Source organism: Camelus ferus, chromosome 35 (genome assembly GCF_009834535.1).
Source record: "Camelus ferus isolate YT-003-E chromosome 35, BCGSAC_Cfer_1.0, whole genome shotgun sequence".
NCBI lineage: Eukaryota > Metazoa > Chordata > Mammalia > Artiodactyla > Camelidae > Camelus > Camelus ferus.
The window spans coordinates 7685309-7708536 of NC_045730.1; the positions used below are offsets into that span (position 1 = coordinate 7685309).

Consider the following 23228-nt stretch of genomic DNA (forward strand, 5'->3'; position numbering starts at 1 on the left):
CACTTTTACATGGTGGCACCTGCTGCCATTAACGTTTGTGCTTTTAAATCTTATACAGCCCTGAATTTTGAAATGTGGCCTAGTTTGGGATTCTGCAACTACAACTTTACGGGATGCCTCAAATCAAAACTAAGAGAAAGTTACCAAGCCTTAATTTCAGAACCTTTAAGCAAGCAACGTCACTTTTGAAACTAACAGGTTTTGTGGGTTTTTTTTTTTACTCAACTTCTTTTTTTATTATAAAAGGTACATTTCTGCTTATATTTAAACAACAAAGGAAAAAAGCACCTACACACTTAAAAAATTAATTCGATATTCCTAAATCTATTTTAACTCATTTTAAAATACTACATACAGAAGCCAGAATGCAGAGTTAAGAATGGAGTAATAAGGTGGGGAGAAGAAAGGGACCACAAAGAAAAACACTTAGACAATTACTTGTCTGTTGTGGGTAAAGCAACAGGAATCCTGGGAGTTACAAGAAATCAGTAACAACTTTGCTCATAACTGATATTTTCCCCTCATGTTTGTTTTTAATAATGTCCATACGGGTGTTCTCTATATGCTCCCTTCACTGGCCTAGCTGGAGGGGCCTTCAGGGATGGCCTGGTCCCATTCCAGTCATCTTGGCCATATGCTTCTAAGAATCTTGAACCTCCCCATGTCCATAGTCATAATATTCTGAGTCCCTTTGGCTCTGGCTGTAGGAGCCTTCGTAGCCTTCATAACTCTGTTCTGCATATGTATCATCGTATCCATATTCTTCGTATGTTTCTGGTGCAATGGGTGGAGGCAAAGGTATTCTCTGGAGGCCGGCTGTCCATACCCTTGGTGCTGGAGCACCCCTCACAGCGGGGGGGGGGGCACTCCTCGAGTCACAGTGGCACCTCTGGTGATGGCTCCTCTCGCTGGTGTACCATGCACTAAAGCCTCCCGAGGTGGTCCAACACCACGGCCCCTTGGAACTGTTGGAGGAGGTGCCGCTCCCTGGTCTCTCACTGGCACTCCACGTCCGCGAGAGCGCTCTGGTGCTCCACTCAGGTAGGAAAGCTCTAGAAACTGCTCCTGGCAGATATCATCCATCATATCTGGTACTAGAAACTTCTTGACTTCCTCCACAGCATGGGCCATAAGAGCATAAGCGTCACACGGGGGTCCAAAGAATTCAATGAAGACATGCAGATCCATATTCAAATGGGGTCTGCACCTTTGCGCGGCTCTTCGTCCTTGGCTTTGCCTCTCACTGAGCCCTTGCCCAACACAGAAATCTTTGCACCAGTCTCTTCTTGCAGGGTTTTGACTATGTATATCCCTTGCGGTCCAAGGATCTTCCCCACAAACTTGAACTTGGGATACTGCTTGGCAGGTATCAGCACCCGCTCCTTCAGCTTCATGTTCCAGTGAGAAAATAAATCCAAGCAATGCTCCTCATCGTCCTTTTCTGAATCTCCTTTCTGAGTCTTCTCAATTTCTGCCGTCTGCAACTGCATGGCGTGAGCGAAGGACGGGTCGAGCGAGTCCTTCTCGGCCTCGGGTTCGGGAAGGTACTTGTTCCCCGGCTGCATCCTGACGGAGGCGGTCGCTGGGGTGGGGGTGGGAGGGCAGCAGCGGGGGCGGCTGCGTGGCGGGCGAGGCCCGGGCGCCCCCCCGCCCCTGCCCGCGGCCGGTGAGGCAGCGGTGGCTGCCGAGAAGGGCCTGACGCACTGAGGGGTGGGCACCTGAGGGTCCACGGTGCCGCTGCGGCCCGAGGGCCGGCTCACGCCTGCGGCGGGGTGGTCCCGGCGCTGCACTGGGGAGGATGTGCGACCCAAGGGCTCCAGGAAGTCACGCGGCGGCAGCAAAGGCCCGAGCGGTGGGTGCCGGGACGGGAGAGCGGGAGCGACCGAAGCCGACCCCAGTGACCCAGGGAAAGACAGCCTATAAGGTATAAGCTTGATAAAAGCAGCTTGTGGGAAAAAAATAGAAGTAACTCCTCTTCCACTAATTGCTAATCTCTCAAGTTCATGATAGCAAAGGGTCCAGAGTATACAGGCAGTACCCAATTAGTTAAGAATGAATTCATGGGTTAATCATTAATTTCTATAAATACATTTTAACATTCTATTTTTAAGCATGCAAATAATTTCATGTGTAAGGTGCATATGTTTGCACCTTGAGCCTGGCGAATAGACGGGACGATGAGGATGATTGGCTAAGTGACATTTGTGCTATTTTTTTCAAAGACAATTTCAAAAAGGAGACCAAATAAATTGGAGCTGTATCAGTTTCAGTTTATTTATTTATGCCAAGTATTCACTTTGAGAGGAACTTCAAATTTTAAGGTAAAAATACCTTTTTGTTATTTACATGGATACTTCTAGTGGTCCTAGCTTTCATCTGAAATACCTGAATAAATTATCTTATTTCCAGTAATATTTATATCTCTAATAAATAAAAATGATTGAATAATCATTCTTACTAGATAACTTTTTATAATTATGGATGAATTTAATTTTTAATTGAGATGTGATATATTCTTTCATAATGCACAGAACAATTGACTTTCTTGAACCTGAATAAGGTCTACATAAAATTCATTCATCTATAAATGCTTAAAATAGATTACTGCTACTTACTCCTTTGTTAACCATAAGACAGATTTTACAATCTTTTAGTGGAACTAGACGGAGCTTTATTTTTAAATTTTCAATGGTTCTTCCCTAATTTTTTAGTGATCTAGCATGGTTTTGGAGTCAGACAGACTAGCGGTTACAACCCAGCTTTGGTACTGAGGAGCTGTGTGATTTCATAAATCCTTTAACCTCTTTAAGACATCATTTGCTCATCTGTAGTCAAGACATTTCTTCAAAGGGTTATTTAAAGGATCAAATGATGAAATGACACCTGGACCTTCATAAGCAATTAGTGAAAGGAGTCAATGACAGTTAATATTATATTACATACATGAAGATGTCTGGCAAAGCACTAGTTCCTTAAAACTAGTTTTCTAAACAAAAATAGCTCCCTATTTAATTCCTAATAAATAGATGGAAGTGATTTGATATATTTTGTTTCTAACTCCAATGTAGACAAATTGCTTTTCTAATAGAATCATATCACAATAAGACATTATGTTCCTTAGCAATGTTATGATGTCCTCATTTTTGTTATATTAAAATAACCGTAATTACTGTATTCACTGGTGTTAGAATAGAATTAGCATTTAAGATACGACATTATGCTAAGTATTTTGCCTGCATTTAGCAAGTATGAATGCTAAAATTAAAGGTGAAAGTATGACAAGAAACAGGATGGACAAAGTAGCTCCCAGAAAGATACTTGGATATTACAAAAGGAAAAACAGTGTTTACAGTGAAGAACCCGAATCTGGCAGACATCACCTTAAGCAGGTGATCAAAGTTAACATCACCAGTAAGGAGCCACACAGACATCAGGTACCTCCCGATGTGATGCACAAAGATGAACAAAAACACCATTCCTGGGATATTCATGCCAAAAACAGAGACCTGTGTTTACTCATGAAGGAGCAGCAGACAAACCCTAAATCAGGATCATTGTACAAGTAGGGGATTTGACAGATAAATGCAATGTGGGTCCTGGATTGGATTCTGATTAGGAAAAAGGATACTTTGGGGACAATTAGCAAAATATGAATAAGGCCTGTAGATTAAAGAGTATCAAACCAACATTAATTTCTTGGTATTGATAATTGTGCCATGAATATGTAAGGTTTAGTATTTGGGGAAGCTAGGTGAAAGCTATATGGGAACTCTTTCAATCATTTTTGCCTGCTTTTTATAAGCCTGAAATTATTTCAAAACAAAACTTTACAAAAAAGGACATGCAATGAGTTCAAACCACTAGAAGCAGTGGAGCCAGAATGCCAATCCAAACAGGCTTGACTTCAAAACGCTTATGGCTTGACTATTTATCCTTCTATCTTCCTTCTTCTGTACAGACGATCTTTTCCCCACCTTATCAGACCTTCCTTAAGTGTGTTTCTTACCTACACTCTTAACATTGTCAGTGATTTGTGTTTTTGTTCTCGGTAGACATAATTTTCTTTACAATGTAATAATAATGAAACACAGCTAGAAAACTCTCAGGTGCCTGAGGCAAAAGCCACACACAAAAAAGAAAATCGGAGTAAAGTTACAGAGCTGTCTTCTCAGATGCAATGCACCGGATCCCAGGGACGAGGCTCACAGGGCCAGGCTGGGTGGAGCCAGTCTGAGCTGCACGCCACTGAGGTCTGACGGCAACAAGGTGGGGCCCTTCTCACCGGAGGATGGGCGCAGCCTCAACAAACTTCTTTTTGCACATCTGAGGATATGATGCTTCCATTTCTTATCCTCCAAGGATGGATCCAGGGGCCAATCTTCTAAACTAATGGAACAATTTTTTTTTAAATAATTCTTAATGGTAATTGCCTTTCACTGGTTTATTCGCCTATTTAACAAATATATTCACTTTTAAAAGTGACACAAAGTGAAAGATAGTACAGTGATATAAATATGAGTATATACACGAATGTGTATGGAGATACAGATATAGATAGAGAAATTTAAATCATCGCGTTTCCATGACAAGCTACTATTAAAGAGAGAAAATGAACTCTGGAGAGGCATTTACTTGAGGACAACAGCAGTGAAAGCTTCTTTTGACATACCCTAAATTAAGATCCTGTTTCCAGGCCATAAATGAGCTGAGAATATTCCAGAAACAAAATAGCTGCTGTGGGCAGGATAATTCAAAACACTTTTATCATGTAGGAGTTTTTTTTATAAAATGCAGTGTTAACCAACTCTCACACTTGGGGAGGAGCGAACAGGACATGGATCATTAATCCAGTGACTGAAAACACTGGAAACCTAATTAAAAGATCAAAATGTTCATGGAAAAGGGCTAATCAATATGCAAATATGCAGGCAAGGGACTGGCTTCTTTTAGAAATAAAGCCCATCAATTGCATTGATTTTCCAAGTTAGAAATTCTAACTGCTTCAGCACTTTTTTCTTAACAGAACTGAGAACTTAATTAACCCTGCATATGGAATGACACTCTGCATTGGGACTACTCATAAATTAGAAAACAACATGTAAACATTTTTCAGTTACCTGACACTTGCTCGTATGAACTGGAGATTAAGTGAACTATCATCGTAACTTTTGACCTCTCACGCTGCTCGCTTTCCGGCAACACTGGGCTCATGGTAGCTAGCCTATACTTGCATGCTTTGAGACTTTTTCAAATTAGTTACGTGAATACCATTCATGCAGAGTTCAGAGCATAAGACTGTTCAAGGGCACAAGAAAGTAAAACAGGATTTCATAAGGAAGCCCTTGGAGGGTAGGTAGGGAGAGGGGAGACCTAGAAGAATTCACTTCTGAATTTCTCACACCGCTCCGGAAGCGAGGCAGTGAATTCTACCAGGCTTCTTAAACCGAAGTCTGCACGGCAATCACTTCGGGTTCTTGTTCAAGTTCAGATTCTGATTCGGTAGGTCTAGAGGGGAAAGGGGCTAAAATTCTGCCTTTCTGACAAGCTCCCAGTTCTGCTGTGACTGCTCCAGGGTCAGGCTTTATGTCATATAAATGGTCTTTGAGACTCAAAAACAGTGCTGCAAGGAAGCTCTGACATGCATGAAAGGGGTTAAAAGGATAAACAGACTTGATTCTGGATAACATCTTCTCACTTCCCTGGTAGCACTCATTTGACCTGACATTTTCCATTTAAGGAAGTAAAGGATGGAGGTGCCTCCTAGCTGAGCACCTTTAAAGCCATGGTTTGCAAAACCTCTTTGCAGCCCCAGTACACCTGTGGGCAATGACCCTGTGGTTACTTCCTTGACCGGGGATCCTCACACAGGGCAGGGCAGGAGAAGATTTCCTATGAGCTTCTCCTTTACAGTCTGAAAAGGCCCTCCCTTGCCTCAGTTGATTGTCATCTATCCTCCCTTCTTTCCTGTCACTGGAAAATGACTGTTTTCAAGGTAAAATGTTTGCATGAAGATGTTTAATATCAGTCTTAACAGACATCTCTGACATGGTGCCAGCCTCTGCCTTAAGCACTGTACAGAAGTTGTCATTCCATTCTAATGATGACCTTAGAAAGCAGGTACTATGATCATTCCCATTTTACAGCTGAGGAAAGCGATTAACAGAGAGTAAAGGACACACTTCGAGTCCCCCAGCTTGTAGTTGGCAAGAGCGGGGACTCACATCCAGGCAGCCTGCTTCTCAGTCCCCGTGTTTTCAACACTCTATCAACCTGACCTTCAACTGTAAATCACTGCCCAGCTTGAACTGGATTGCTTCCTTAAAACAGGTTTTTGATTAATCAAACCTGAGTTACTTTATAGAGACAGCACTGGGCATGTGCAAGATCAAAATCCATGTCTCCAGGCTGACCCTGGAACCAAGAGTCTTCAGTTGATAAAAGTCAAATAGAAGTGTTGCCCCTGCGGCCCTTTAAGAAATGAGACATCCTCTGATAAGGAAAATTCAGCTTCCAGCAGCGCAAGTACTTTGAAACTAGCCAATCAGCTTCCGAGTTTGAAATTTCCCTAACCCCTTAAAATTCGCTGCAACCTTGGATCTGAGAGATGGATTTGAGCCCCGCCTCCTGTCTCCTTGCCAGTCAACCTAGCAATAAAGCTCCCTCCTTTCTCAAACACTGGGTATCACGGTATTGGCTTCTATGCGTGTCAGGCAGGGAGCCCTTGCTAGTAACAAGGTGTTAAAATTTAGAATTCAGTTCAGGCAGAGTTCATCAGAAGGGTGACTAAATAATTCAGAACTTGACTACAGGCTGAAATGAGAACTTACGACAACTCCAATTTTAACTCTTCATCCTCCTCTGCTAACATTTCTTCTTTTTTTTTTTTAAAAAAAAACCTTTTTACTTAGAAATCATTACAAATTAAAAGTTACAAGAAAAAGGCCAAGAGCCTCTACATTATTTATGCAGATTCACTAATTCTTAACATTTTGCCACAGTGGCCAACTTCTGGGTTTTTCAAAAGCTAAGAAAATTGAAGCCTCCTGACACAGCTTCCAAGAGCTGCCCCTTTAGGACACCCTACCGGTAAGGTATCCATAGCGTGCCCTGCAGGGATCAGGACCCAGGTGCCCAAACTCGGCCTATTCATCAGGGGTGAACCTTACTTGGCATCTCTTCTCAGATGGTGGCGGCATGATGTGAAATTCCTGGCAATCCATCACTAATTGTGAGTGGCTAAAGGTGTTCCACTTCTGGTCTCAATGGCATTGGGCCAGAGCACCTTCAGGCAAGAAAGAAATGCCGACTTTCTGTGGCTGGAATTCCAGGCACCGCAGAAGTTCAGATGGGAAGGCAATTTATAAAAACAAACCATGCGAGATCCTGACCATTTTGCCTAGGGCAACCATCCACCACTTAAGTCACAGGCTATAATTTAGGAAGAAGAATCAGACAAAAATAAAGATATTGAAAATAGGTATAAAATTATTTTTAAAAATATACTGAAATACTAACTTGTCCAGGAAATCTCAATCCTGGAATGTCTTAAGTCTCTTATCTTCTATAATTTAAGTTTTTTCACAAGAATTATGCTTACTTGCTTTTAGTTGGATTCACTCTTAAGGAGCATTACAGTCCATCTATATTTTGCTAACTTTTCTGTGCTACAAAACATTTTCCTTGCAAAAAAGCCCTGTGAAAGCTTTATCATTTAATAACTTCAGGATGAGAATATGTTTTGCAGTCATGTTATGTAAAATTAACCCTGTTAAGTCTTCATGGGGTCCTAGAGAGATCTCAGAAAAGATGATCAAAAATAGGTCATAGAAGAGAATCTAGGATGAAAGAAAGGAGTAAATTTATTCCACCTGAGACATGGCTGCACATCTGTGGGGTCCCTTTTTAGCAGCCCTTACGATTATAAAAGATTAATGTAAAACCTTCCAAGAGGGTTTCACAGAAACCTCAAGTATTCACCTCACTTGTAACTTTAAAAAGCCAAGTAGATATTTATCTATCTAGGATTATTTCACAGCCATCATTGGTAACAGAGAATGTATGATCACCTCCTGGGACTCTAACTTTACGTCAAGAACATCCCCTATCCTGTGCCAAAGACACAATAAAGAGAAATGAGATTCAACTGAACTGAAATACGATAAACTCAAGCATGAGTTTTAAAACAGAAGGTATGTTCTTGCTTTCAAAAATGAAGGTTTGTAATATGGGTAAAAATTGAACACTGTATTCATAAGGCTGCCGTCTTCAAGAATTTCCAAAGCCCCTTTGATGTCTAAAATATTAAATGGGAAAGTTTAACCTGTGTTGTTAATGTTATTGGTGGAAGAGTGAATGGATCTTTCCATGTCCACTAGCTTCGAGGCAGGTGGACCAGCTCACTTGCCTGGCACGCAGAAGAACTCAGTTACTCTGATCGCATATGCACTTTGTGGAATGGAACAAAAGAAGGCTTTGTTTTCCATAAAAGGCCCTCAAATAATACTTTCTTCAAGACAGAATTACTCTCAAAATTGATAAATGACATCAGTATGATGATGATGATGATGATATATTATGATATTAATTAAACCAAAATGAAACTCGAGAGACACATGCATATAACAACTCATCCCTGTCTGTTATTAACCTAGAGGGAAATCCTGTGAATGAAGACAAGTAAGGCCAGGTTGGTGAACTGTGTACGTCTCGCTTGAAATGAAACAACTCACAAGACAGAATGCAGCAAGTTTATTCAACCAGTCAAAACTAAAAATAAGTAAGAGCAACTTATGGTTGGACACTGTGAACAGGACTCAGGCAGAAATGTGTGGTCTGGATAATAGCCTAATAGAGATAGCAAATTAAATTGTCTTTTGTGTTAATCATTTAGAAAAATAAGCAGTCATCAACAGAGTTTTCTGATGCACAGAAAAAAAATGGAATTGTGCAACATGAGAAAAAATGGACTAAAGTCACCACAGGCATCCAAACATCAACATTATGCAAATGTAAGACCGATGGAAATGCTAGTTGAAATGATGTTATTTTTCGGGGGGGGGGGGGGGACTCCAGAAAACCTAATTTTTGTTTAATGAAGGTTTCTATATATATTCAAGTAGTCTGAGGATCCCCACGGAGACCAGTACAATTTTTAAAATTTAAAACAGTCTGCCATCCACAATCATACAGGGTTCATCAAAAATTTTACCTGCTTTGTGACAGAGAGATAGGAGAACAGGACTTCATTTCATTTTTCTTATATGAAGAATCAATCTTTTGACCAACATATTTTGTTTTTTAAAAGCCAGAGTGTATCTGGCAAAAAGCACATTGGCAATTTCTTGGCAAAAAGTTATATAGAAATATAATACAGATATAAATATACAGATACATTTCTATCTATCTGTAGAGAAAGACGCTGGTAGATTACTTAGGAATTAACTTATTTTGGGGTTGCTGGTTTTTGTTGTAAAGAATTAGGACTCTCAAACAACAGTGCCTCACTATCTCATTGTTGTTTGACATTTTCAGTGTCCTTTCATATCTATTTCATTTTTATTCTTCAAACAGCACTGGAGGATGGTCAAGGCAGGCATTTTTTGCCTTTGTCCCAGGTTATAAAATTGAGGTGCAGAAAGGCCAGAACCTGAGAACATGAGCTTCAGAGCCCAGGTCTCATAACTTCTGTAACCCTAGATGCCTTCCACGGGGACCGTGGTGCTTCTCCAGAAGTTGTGAATCAGAACTTCATCAACTGTGGTTTCATAAGGCAAAATGATTCTTCATCACTCCTTTCCATCATAATTTCAGGGAAATAATCCTACTTGCCCCAGCGCCTCCTCTCCCTGGTCCCTGCTGAAGAGCAGGGAGGACAGGTCCAATTCTCTGAGCCCTGCTGGGTTGAGCCAGAGGCCAAGAGAGGTGCCAAGTCATGGGTGGCTGTGCCTGCATGCTGGTGCACCTGGTCTCCAGCCATGCCCCGGGCTCAGAAGGGGCACGAGGCATACAGTGGAGCAGGTGGCTTGAGGCCCTCTTGGGGTCCAGGGCTTTGGGTGATATGAAAGCACCTGTCCCTGTGGAGGGTCCTCTCTCTGGTTCTCCCTCTGGTCCCCTAGCCTGGTCCTCTGGCCAGTGTCCCTTCTGTTGTGCTCATTTATAAACTAGGTGTATTTACACAGACCTGCCTGCTTTGGTCTGGCTGTGGAATCAAACTGTGTGCCAAATTAAACAATATGGATCTAAAAGTATAGAAGAAAACCTCAAAATTGTGGAATTTGAAGGTCCTCATCGAAGGAAAGAAAGAAGTCCAAACTGGTTCCTAGGTTTGTAGTTAGAAACTTCCAGATCTGCAGCTTGATAACCAGGGGACTTTGAATAAGGAACAACACCCCTAAAGTACCAGTATTTGAATGTAAGGTGCCCAGCTCATTGCTTGTCGTATGATAGGGACTTACACGTATTTTTCACTTTTCTTTATCTGTGAAGATGACCTCCTTCCTTTAAAGTGCTCAACCGTAAAACTAGGTTTTAACATCTGTTTTTATGGCGAACATGATTTAAGAAATGTTATTTAAACCAAAAAGAACAATGAGATTTAAATAAAAAAGGGACCATGGGGAGATGTGAAGGAACATGTAATCAAATTACTGCATACATATATAATACAAATACTAATCATTTTAGTTTACATTCTAAAAGGAAATCGATATCCGTGTGTTTTGGCATGTGAAAAAAATGTGAATTAAATGACATCTAAGTCTTACTCTGCTCTGAAGGTATGACATTTTTGTGAATGGGAGAAAACAGAAAACTCTTCCTCTCTTTCCATATTCCTCCTTTTCTAGAATATTAATTAAGATTCCAAAATATTGTTTAGATCACATTTATAAATGATGGTGGTCAAGGGGAAAATATTTCTTTAAAAAATTATGTTTCCAGTTCAGGCAATCCTGTGCCTTCCTCTGATCCAATCTGAAGGGAAGGGAAGCTGCATCTTCAGGAAATCCAGTCCTCAGCTCTCTCACTCCATTTCCTGTTTGCTCAGCGCTGGGTTAGTTGCCCAACTGCCCCCTGAGGCTGCCATATCTTTTCTCTTTTTTGTCTGATTTGTTGACAGGATGGTATGCAAATTACATCACTTGGTGATAAGATTTAAGGAACTCCCCTCTTCCCTTAGGGCTTAAACTTAGATCCTGTTTCCAGTCAACCTACTGGAGAGCTTTTCATCAAAGATTATGATTATGATATCAGGAACCTAATCAATAAAGTGGATCACTGTTTCCCGTTTGCCATTTTCCCTCGTGGTTAAGTGTCTCAACACGGCAGGGGAGAGCAGCTGTGGCTGGGTGCCATGTCATGTGTGCGGAGATGGGTAGGAAGGGGGTACATGTGGGCATTACTGAGCCCCTGGCCATAACACCACCCCAACACTGCAATTCTGTCATCACCTTTAAAAACCTGGTTCTACTTCAAGGGTAATGGAAATGGAGCCAAGAGAACAAGGCAGGATTGGAAAGGTGGGGAGGCCGAACAAAGCAATATTAAAACATGGGTCACTGTCTACAATTTGCAAATAGTCAAACTAATATTTAACAGTCATACTTATGCAAGAATGTAGAAAAATATTTTAAAATATTTTAGTAAGTAAATTTGTAAGTTCCAAGATGTAAAACTTTCTTAAATGAAGGAATCCAAGGGGCAATTTTTTCCCCAAAAAAGGAATTAAGTAATATTATCAGTTCTAGTGTTGTAAATCACAGTTGTGTACCTGGATGTGCATGCTGTGTGTGTGTGTGCATGTGTGTCTTGGTGGTGGTGACAGGGAAAGCGGGTACAGGACCAATCTTTCACACTAGGAAATGTTTAGTAATGGCTTTGATTCGCATGGAAAAACAGTGGCAGAGCAGTTAAAGGCTTCAACCAGTGATATGTATTTAAAAATCAATGCATGGAGCACCAGGTAAGTTATTCCAGTCTTTCCATTTGAATTTAAGCCAACTTGTGGTGTTGCAAGCAACAAACAATGTCACTCTCACAATCACAATAAGAAAAAAAAAAGGATCATTCATAGCATCATAAATTTTCTTGAGACTATCAGAGAGCTGTTACAAGGCAACCAAGCAAACCCTATTCCAAAGAGAAAATGTCTTTCCTGAGGGAAGAGAGGACACACGAGCTGCTTCCCCTTTGGAAGAGCACCAGACACAGCGTAAGAAGAAATCTGCTAACGTTTTAACTGATGAAATTCTTTCTTTGCCTAGAGGTTTCATCCACAGTGGCCAACACAAGATGGACCACTTTATAGAATCTCCATGTGGATACACCAATGTTCAAACTGTTACGAAGTATGTTGTATAATACTAGGCACTGTCATATAGTGGGAAGATTGTCAAATGCAATAAATTCCTAATAGATATGGTCCTAATCTAACCTTCCTCATTTTCTCTTCTTGTGAAAATCTGTTCTAAAACACTGAATCATTTTTGAATCTGTCACCTTCTCTGAGATTGCTTGAATATGAAAGAAAAGAGATGATGGAATTCAGTCAGGATAGGTGGCCACTTTATTTCCTTCTCTGCTTCAATGAACCATCATGGTGAACTACAATTGATTTCCATTTTAACTGTTAGAATTTGACCTCCTGATATAGGAACATCTACTTATATACTGTGAAAGCTGTTGGCCGAAATTTTTGAAATTTTACATTTATCAAATCAGTGCCTCTTTAAATCACATCAGTCATTACTCTATTAGTTTTATCTTTGTAACAGTAACAGTGATAGCACTTGAAAGGTTAGTTATTTTGTTTTCCCTTTAGGTTGCTAAACTGAACAAGACATGGCTTCACTGATAGTCAGATCACCACTATAATCCATGGCAGCAAAACTAAATTACTTTTTAAAATGTTAAATCAGGCATCGTCTTTGATAAAATGATTATCAGAGAACATTCTGAGAACCAAGTGTGATAATTTTTACATGCATTTTGAATGGGGGATTGACTGCCTAGGTTAACATCTGAGTTAAACCACTTACTAGCAGGAGACCCTTAGATCGGTTACTTGATTTTTCCAAGATTCAGTTCTCTTATCTGCAGTAGCTAGCTGCAGAAAACGGCAATTATATTTAATTCATAGAATTGTTGGGAAGATTGAAAAAGCTAATACATGTAAGCATTCAACCTGACACATAGATCAGGATATCAGTGACCACGTAAGGTGAGTGACGCCTGTATCAACATCCTCTGTCATCCCCACTGTGCCTCACACTAGTTAAATTATTTAAGGAACCACAGTTGGTAAATGATGAGACCAGGCTTAAAATATGTTTGAATTCTTCTAGATTTAATTCTTTTATTTTAAACTTCTTCATTTAAATCCATATTTTGGTCTACATGTGTTATCTGAACCATAAATGTTCCTGGTTAAGTCTTTTTCAGATCAAGAGTAACATACTCATGTAAAATGGGAGACAGTAAACTCATGTAATTTTTTAAAAAGTTCTCTAAATGCATGGATTACAAGAATACTGAGAATCATCCAAGATAAATCTCAACTTTGAACTGAATACGTAACTCAATTCATCGTATCTACTGGAGAAATTAATGGTTAACTTATTTAATTAATTAACTGTTACACTTAACAGTGGCTTCTGAAAAGAACTCTTTATTTTCTGTAATATCTTATATGCAATTATCAATCTAAATTGCAAGGCAGAACTAAGTATACTTGAAAGTTGATCATAACAATGTTAATAGGTTAATTAAGGTAAAAATTTTTTCACAGCAGAAAGAAAAAAAGAAACTTAAAACTTCAGAGCACTTACTGCAGCTTGCCGGTGAGTGTTGGACAGTATCCCGTGAATCTTCACTTTGTCCTTTTCCATTTGGTCTATGTTCACCCACAAATCCCGGCTGGCAGAATCAGATGGACCATATATCCGAGATATATAGTAATTATGATCTGTGTCCTCCTGTAATGAAAGAGAATACTGCCCGTCAAGAACACAGACAGCACGGATGGCCTTTGACCATATTGTGCTAAGTGAAATAAATCAGACAGAGAACGATAAATACTGTATGGTATCATGCACATGTGCCGTCTGAGAAAGCGGAACTCATGGGAACAGAGAGTGCAATGGGGGGTACCAGGGGCTGGAAGCGGGTGACGTGGGGAGACGTTAGTCAAAGGGCACAAGCAGGAAGCATGTAAAAACATCATCAAGTCTGAGTAACAAATGATAGTGATGCATTCAATTTTTCAATGAATGGTATAAAAAGGTGGTTTTGAAGAAAATATTCAATGTGTTTAAGTTAAAAACTATGTTTTTTTCTCCCTATCGCTAGTATTTTTATAGAGAGTTCAGTAACACTGAGGTCAGATGTAATCTTTAGGCGGATTATGTAACATTTATCACGTTGCCAAATTCTCATATAATTGCCAAATAGACATTTTCTTTAAAAGTACAAACTTCCAATATAGAGTTCAGTATAATTGTTGCAATCAAAGTATCTAAAATGACTGTGTTATTTCCTTTAACCCTTACATCTCTGTAATTAAGACATCGTCCTGAAGTTAACGTGAAGAATTCAGAGTAACATTATGCTAAACAATGGATTAGCTGCAAAAATATCCATTTTTTGATCTAATTACAATTACCGATATGGCTATGTGAACAGACACCTTTATTTTCATGTAAATCACAGCCGCTCAAAACAACATCATATCTTTGAAAACACTGAAAGCTAAAGCTTTTTGGCTTCTATAGCACAAGCTTGCCAAGTTGTCATGGCAACCTTTCTGCAAAGAGGAGGACAACTTATTGTTTACATAGGAATTTAGAGACAGAAACTGTTAAATCCCTGGGAGAGATGTTTGGCTCAGTTATTCAGGAAAGCCATAAAATAGATGTCTCAAAAATAATGACAGTTTAGCACCACTAAATTATTCAAACCACATCTTGTCCTTTACAGGAGGAACGGTACTTAAAGCTCTATCAAGAGCCACTTCAGGCACAAAGATTTCCCTATTTTGCTCAAAAGGAAACTATTTCTAACATCACAGAAAATAAAATAAAACACTACTGTGATATGCCTACTTGCCAATTCATTTAGAAACCAACTGTTACTGAAAGTAGATGGCACAGTAGGTAGCTATAAATCTTATGAATCCATGCTTCTCAAACATGTCTGGAAATGTGCAGCTGTAAACAGACGACATACACCAAAAATACAGAGAGAATGTCAGCATAACTTTAGCCTCACCATTCTGCAACCGTCAGTTTACACAATTCCTAACCCAAATGTCTTCTCATCTACATCATGGGTATTAAGTTGGTTTTATGTTGGATCATTTTTATGGCAGCCTCACATTGCCTTTTGCAGTAATAGCATTTGAACTCTGAATTCATTTGAGAATTTTTTAAAAGTCAAAACTATATTGTGTGAACACTACTGTGCTAGTCATTTGAAATACAAGGACATCCAAAACATAATCATAGTTCTTAGGTAAAATTTATTTAGCCCTGAATCAGTCGGTTACCTCTTAAAAATAGTTTCATAATAAATGAAGAAATATAATTTGAGTGGTTCTTGTCAGGTGTTACTAATATGCCAAATATGTTACATTCTTAGATAAGTGAGTTCACAAGGACCATCTAGTACATTTAAAGGTAAAGCCATTTTAAGTTATTACTTGTGTATATTAAACTCCTCAAAAACAAAGAGCTAAAAAATCATGTTGATATAAGAAACCAAAGGACACGATAAAATAGCAAAAGGAAAAAAAGTGAGCTGGCAACATTCAGGAAAAAAATAACAGAGATGAAAACATTAGTAGTAACAAGAGCAGAATAAACAGGACTGGTCACTAGTCATGACACAAAAGTCTTGAGAAACGTACACAAGATGAAATGGGAAAGAATGAAGTAAGTCAGATAATCAAATGATTTTAAAAGATACATATATATATATATATCCTTTTAAAATAATTTGATATATATATATGTAGTTGGCTTAGACAAGTATTTTTAAGTGCATTAGAAGAATAATTTTTCTGCAATAAAGACTTGAAACTATACACTCTGTCCAAAGTAAGTTTGCAATAAAAATTTGAAGACTTCAAAAATTTCTGGTGAGGTTTCTCATAGATGAAAAAAAGAAGCAGAAGTCTTACAGGCATCTAGCAAGACAAATCAAGTCACGTATAAATAGTAAAAAAAAAAAAAAATTAGGTAGTCTAATATGTCTCCATAATATCCAGTGGAAACAATGGCTGTAAAATCTGAGAGAAGGAAGTTGTGATTCAAGGAATTTTGGCCCAATCAGGTAGTAATATAAGTATAAAGGCAACAAACAAATTTCTCATACATTCAAATACAGGAGAAATGTACCATAAACAAGACTGTGTTAAAAATGGAACACCTGACTCCACACCCAAATCAACCAAGGTGTGAGGCAAACGTGGTCACAGGAATGGAGAAGCTGTCATGTGGTTATTTCTAAATGATGAGATTTGGAGAGTATTCCCCCCCCCTTCATCTGTAATATTTGATTTTTTTTAAATAAACCATTTTGTATATAACCACTTTCTTTTCTTTTTCTTCACATCAAGCATTAAAAAAATCTGTGAAGATGCTTAAAAGGATTAATTGTTGATTCTTTGGAATCAAACAACCAACATATAGATGAAGACACACAAGACCACAATGTGACATACAGATAATACAGAATATCTACAGTAAGTACTTTGAAAAACACGTAAAGAAGCCTCCTTGAACACACTATAAATTAGATACTCATACTCAATGTAGAGCTTCAAGGTCACTAACTTAAAATCGCTCTGTGAAATGGCTTATTTCCATTAAACCTCTTTAAAATACCGGTTTCAATAATCTAATTGATGTAGAGTGCAATATTTTTTCACTATTTAAGGTAAATGAAATCAGCGTTAACAGAAATGCATGAAAATACTCATTTCTACTAAATTTAGAGAGTAAGATTGCTTAAGTTTGAATCTGGATTAAATGATTTTATGTTGTGTTTTATAGAAGCATTGCTAAATCATCTCTCTTCTTTGTTCACTCACTTATGCAGAAATCATTCATGTGTATAAGAGACAACAGGTTTTTAATGAGAAACATTCTGATAGAACGTATGGGAGCTAAGGCTGCAGAATTCTTCACAAGCTCTGCTAGCTCTTGGCAGTGTCTATAATTCTACGACAGACTTTTAGGGAGTCGCTCATGTTTTCCTCTTAGTTATTATCCTAGAGTAATCTGCTGACTTATTCCTTGGACTGTTCTCAAGGATCTCAAAAAGAGGCAGTAGGCTGAGACATTAGCCACATTCTGACGAAGCTGTGGGTAGAGGAGGGGAGGCAGGGCAGGGCTGGGGAGGGAACCGTGGTGTGGACTCAAACATTAAACTCGCAGGCAGGTAATCTGCTCTCTGGCTCTCACAGGCTTAGTCACGAGTAAGCCCTGTCACTTTGGTGAAGTCAATCATGCACACAGTTCATCTCAGTGGACTGAAAGTGTGAACTCCCGTGCGTGTAGAATTCCTTTTTTTGCTGGAGGCCAAATCACATGGAGGATGACAGGAGTCCTGGACTTTGCAGGAGCTGTGCAGCGGGATGAGGGACGGTCCCCGGCTGGTCTGGGAGCATTGAAGGCACCATGAGACAAGGAGTAGACAACATGGAAAGAGAAGTGAGAGACAGATCCCACCCACACGCCCACCTTTCCCAACTACATTAGAAAGAAGGTGACGCACAGGGAACATGGAGGAGGAAGATGGTTCAGGTCACATGAGTGTTCCTGTTACTAAAAAACCAGTGACAGTATTTAGCTTTTTTTCACTAAGTTGCCAAAGAAAGAAATTAGACCAATGTATTTAAACACATTTGAAAAGCATGTGAACAGAATATAAAGGATTATTAAATTAGCCCCACACAATTTCAGCACGATGGGAACAATTATATATTACCTTCAAACAGCCTTCGATGTCCATCAGCAAGTACCACAGCAGTGGTACTTCAGATGCTCAGAGCAATCACATGGGATACAATTCAACTTACTGACAGTGTCAGAAGCTTCAGAGTCAGTTCCTCTGTCTCCTATTGACTCTATCAGATTATTGTACTGACTCTCATTATGCTTGTCTTTTACAGAGTTTTAGTTTCTTACAGATGCCTTTGCCACTTCTCTGAGGATTTTATCTACTTGATCTGTTTGCAGCATGGTCTATCCCCCAGCAATATCTTATTTATGACTCTTTGTAGGCAGAATTTATTTTATCAGTTCTTCACAAGAGTTTTGTTAAGTGACCTCCAAGAATGTAAGATTAGTTGAGTGTGTATGTGTGTGTGTGTGTGTGTAAATTTGTGATGTCAGATTATTATGCGATACATAAAATACAGAATTCCAGCAATATTTCCATTATAAAAGTTTCCATTTTCCCCACAACAGTCTCAGATGAGACTGTCTCTCATGCTATGCAGAAAGGGGTAAACTGTACGGCTAAGAAAACATAACACATTTATTTATAATCTTTCCAAATAATAACAAAATCAAAACTCTACAATTCAATTAAGTGATGGCCTAGAGCTCCAGGAATTTTGGAGTATGTTGGTATATGTTTGTGTAGATTCATTTATTAAATGAAACAAATAGTATTTTCCACGTGGATATAGCATATTTATCTGTTCCTGGTAGACACTGTTAACCTTTGCAAGAAAGAACCTGGGAGAGTATTCCCAGGCTTAGAGTGGTGAGAAGGAACGGGCCAGAGAGTCTGGGGCAGTTTTGAGTGAATTAACATCTCGATTTATCTTTTGTAAATGCAAGCCAGGGATTCCCCAGTCAAACAGTGGTTACTAACGATGTGCACTGCCAACTTGCAAGGGATTTTTGAAGACTCTAAAAACCTGGGGGAAAAAATGTACAAGTGAAAAAAATGGTTTAAAATGTGTATGAGATTTCTATCAAAATGCACAAAATTAGCATCACAATCACATAGCCCAAAGGAGATCTGGGTTGAAGCACAGCTTCGGCCTCTGAAGGGCCACAGTTAAGGTCTGGACTTTACATGAGGAATTTGAACTTAAGATGTCTCTTAAAGTGCCCTTCAGCTAAGCCCCTGAGATCCTAAAGTGACAAGGCAAATGGTGAGCAATTGCTAGGCACGAGTTAGAAGCCTTCTGGCCTTATTTCAGTGACACCCACTAAAAGAGACACAGGTGTGTAGTCTGGAGAGCCGGCTGTTGTGCCTGTAGAGGACAGTGCCATTTCCATGGGCACTTAATCATCCTCATCGGTAAGTTGTAGATTGGCCCCAAGATTGGAGGCAAATTAACAGACTAGTTGCAGGGGGTGTTAAAATCCCTGGGGACACTGTTATCTGTGCAGACTGATAAATCACAGCTCTTATTTACCTGTGTGCTCTTTTTCAAATGCACAATATATTGTGATGCGTAAAATCTGTGATCACTTTACCGTGTTACTGAATTTCTATATAATTCTTGCTATGGTGTATTTTTTCAGTCACCTAGAAAGAGGCAAGAATAATGGTGTGGGGAACCTCAACATGTTCTGATAATCAAAAAAGATCATCATACTTTTAAAATATGGACATTTCTATTCTAGATGTAGCATTCATAATTGGGCAGGAACTCGGGTAACAGCCTTCTCAGGCTGCCATAACAAAATATCGTAGACTGAGTGGCTTAAAAATTTTCTTTCTTTCAGTTCTGGAGTCAAGGTTCTGGCTGATCTGGTTTTTGGTAAAAGCTGTCTTTCTGGCTTACAGATGGCTGCCTTCTCTCTGTCCCCACAGGGCCGAGAGAAAGTTCTTTAGTGTCTCTTGCTCCTCTTGTAAGGACATCAGTCCCATTAGGGTTAGGGCTTCAACATAAGAATTTAGGGAGGACAGAATTCAGTCTACAGCTCATACAGATAGTTCCTTCATTAGGTCTGGATTTGTAAAAAAAAAAAAAAAAAAAGAAAGAAAGAAAAAGCCCTAGATTTATTACCTTTGAAACTCCATGTAATTCTCCAATACTAATCGAAATTATCATTCAAGCTTTCTAATATAGGAGGGCTTTTTCAAAATCCACATTCTCTCTCTTGGCCTATTTCTTAGAAAAAAATTGAGAAATGATGACTATAATTTCAAAAGAATTATGGAAAAACTTACTCAGGAGCAACTTTTAAAAATTATAACTCAGTTGAGAATTTTCACACAACCAATATTTGTGGAAAAGTTGGACAGCTTCCTCCTACCAACTGGTAACCACTCGGCCAGTCTTCTCATTTATAAGGTAACTGTTACTATTTCAAAATGATCCAGTCTGGTATTTCAAGTAACAGGTATTAATATAATTAGTCAGATCTTTTTTTCATATTATTTACTCCTTTAAAGTCAAAAACTAAAACCCTTCTTTAGTCTTTTTACTTTTTTTGTAAGTTCTCATGTGTTTACAATTTTAGCCCCACCCCTGAGTCAGGCAGTCACTGATAAGAAACAGATCAGTGAGTGGGATTTTGCAAGAGAGGTTTGCGATCACTTGTTATACTTAGAATTAGAATCTAGTTAGATTCTATAATTCAGAATAAAGATAGTTATGTGACAACCTTTAAGTTCACTTGAGATAAATGTGAATGCATGTTGGAAATTATAAAACGCTACTAGATACTACCTTCGTTGTGTTGACATAAATATCCCAGAGAACACCAGTGACAAACTTCAGACACTCTACATTTTTATGCTGCTAACACTTATTGGAGCGTGAATTCTCCTCAAACATCAGAATCACCTTGCAGTCCTGGATTCAAGAGGTGGAAAGGTCCTTTCTTTTCATGGGAAGGAATTTGGGGCCATTTTAAACCCACGAAGCCATCCAGATTCTCTGTGCCTGAGCGGTTCAGCTGTTTTGCTAAGTATCAATACAGAATTACTTTGCCGGCCGGGAGATCCTGTAACTTTCCACTTCCTTGAGAGGTCATTTTGACAGGACACTAGGGGAGCTTCAATTGAAAAACAAAAAAAGATCTGTAAAGTTGCTTTCAGTTGGCATAGATACATTTTTAACAATGTAAATCTTCCTGCTGCTTTCTAAATAAGAATTTAAAAGCCATTTCAAGTGATAAATTCTTCCAGGAGCACATTTTAGAAGAAGGAAAATCTCTTTGGGCCAACTCGCTTAAATTTAGGGAGCTGAGGTACAGGTCAAACAAGGGCAGAGCAAAGGGAGAGAGGCTGAGATAGTTTCATGAGTCATTAAAAATAAAGATGCAAAAAGAGAAGCACAATCTGTTGAATAGCTTTGTTTTAAAATTACCAATGCTAGATTCAAACAAATATTTTCATCATATGGGTTTTGCTGACTTTGCAGAAAGATTCCCTCTCAGACCCATAAAGCTGGTATTTACATATTGTAATAAAATTGCAAGATAGCTAGGAGAGATTTTATTTCAGTGCACTCTGAGAAGCATGCTTTATTTTTCTGCTTCTGTCTTCCAAAATCACACAGGGTGAAATCAGTGTTATGAGCATCTCACCTTCCTAAGAACCAGCTGGAAAGACCACAAGAAAAATACATGGAGGTCAAATAGTCAAGAGAGCATAGTCTAGTAGGGGAAGATGCTATGAAATGGCCTATTTATTTACAACCATTTCTTTTAGTTGTCACTCATTCAAGCTAACAAGTATTTATGATGCACTGATTATGTATGTGGGAGGCCTTGAGCTCTTCGCTGTCAAAGGCAAACGATGTTTCTGATATAGCTCTTGCTCTGCAGAAACCTGCTACAGAGTGGGATGACGCTGGAATGCACATCTCTCTGTTCCCAAGCAGCATAAGGTAAGGACTGTACTGATGGCAGTCAGTTCGATAAGCATCTGAGAAGGAAAAAATCTCTCATTCGGTTTAGTGATAAAATATAGGGTTCACAGGAGTCACGATATTTAATCTGGGCCTTGAAAAATGAATTGAGAAGGTAATTCTAGTCAGAGGGGCTGGTCTGTGCCCGAGGGCCTGAGCAGAGAAAACTAGGAAGATCACAGAAACTAATCAGAACAACAGACACACGTGGAGGGTAATGTGAACGCTGTTTGATGCGCAGAATTGTGTTGATCACACAAACCTCTGACCATCAATCTAGAAAGTCTGAACTTGGTTCTGTGCAAAATGAGAGACTTGGAAGTGATGGGTTAAGAATAGACTTAGAAGGAACCATCTAAAAAATAGGATGGACTGGAGAAGGGAGAGATTAGAATGACACGTTGGTTTGGAAGGTATTGTAAGAATAAAGAATAAAAGCATAAAAATTAATTAATTCAAAGAAAAGAATAAAAGAATCAAGAATGAAATCCTAACAGCTCCTATCAGGTTACCAAGAGGCTGAACAAAAGGGAAGAGGCTGTTGTGAGAAAGCCTGAAGAATCCAAAAGACTTGCCGGTATCTAAGAGGGAGAAGAGGACTCAAAAGTGACCCTGAAGCATTTAGTCAGGATAACTTGGCAACCTCGACACTTCTGAGTAACCGGTGCCAGTCCCCATTTTGAAGAACTTGGCATAGTTGCATGTCATTTGTCATTATAAATGCTAACAGACAGATATAGGAAGGTAAACATCATTGGTCTCCAGATACAGTGCATAGCAATGGTCAGAGAAAAAGGCCTTGGGAGTAACCAGATGTGAACTGAGAAGGCCTCTCAGATTCAAATCACACCTGTATTTCTGCCTTTCTCTTATTGGGGTACTTGAGTAAGTGCTCAAGGTGAGGCAAAGCCATGAGCTAATGAATGCCCTTGAACTGCAGCAGTGGTTCCCAAACTTGTGTGCACATTAGAATCACGTGGAGATCTTTTATAACCTCCAAAGCCCAGATCATACTCCAGACCACTTAAATAAGAATCTGGGCTGGATGCCGTGTGATCTCCAGGGGCAGACATGTCTGGGAAACACTGAACAAGAGCAAATATTACCTATTAGCTGAAATTTCCAATTTGCAACTCAAATGTTCTATACCTAAGTGATCATACAGAAACAAAGACTTTAGAAATACATTTAAAAATTCAACTTATCATTAGAAGAGTTTATCAAAATTTAAGAATTTTGCTTTTTAAAATATCAACCTCAGTACTTTCCAAAACACATACAACAAGGTTTATATTCCAGAGAACTGTAGGAATAATAAATAGGCCTTCATCTGTTTTTGAAATGATGCTGC

At 39.1% G+C, this 23228-nt stretch overlaps 1 protein-coding gene and 1 pseudogene across 1 annotated transcript in view; both read right to left on the bottom strand.

The window, feature by feature from the left end:
• Positions 1–23228, bottom strand: part of PLXDC2 (plexin domain containing 2) — a 324630-nt gene that overhangs the window by 146170 nt on the left and 155232 nt on the right. Inside the window, exon 3 of the mRNA XM_032473563.1 lies at positions 13824–13970. Coding sequence (XP_032329454.1) covers positions 13824–13970 — 147 coding nt within the window. The remainder of the gene's footprint in view (positions 1–13823; positions 13971–23228) is intronic.
• On the bottom strand, positions 43–2018 carry LOC102503991 (annotated as a pseudogene).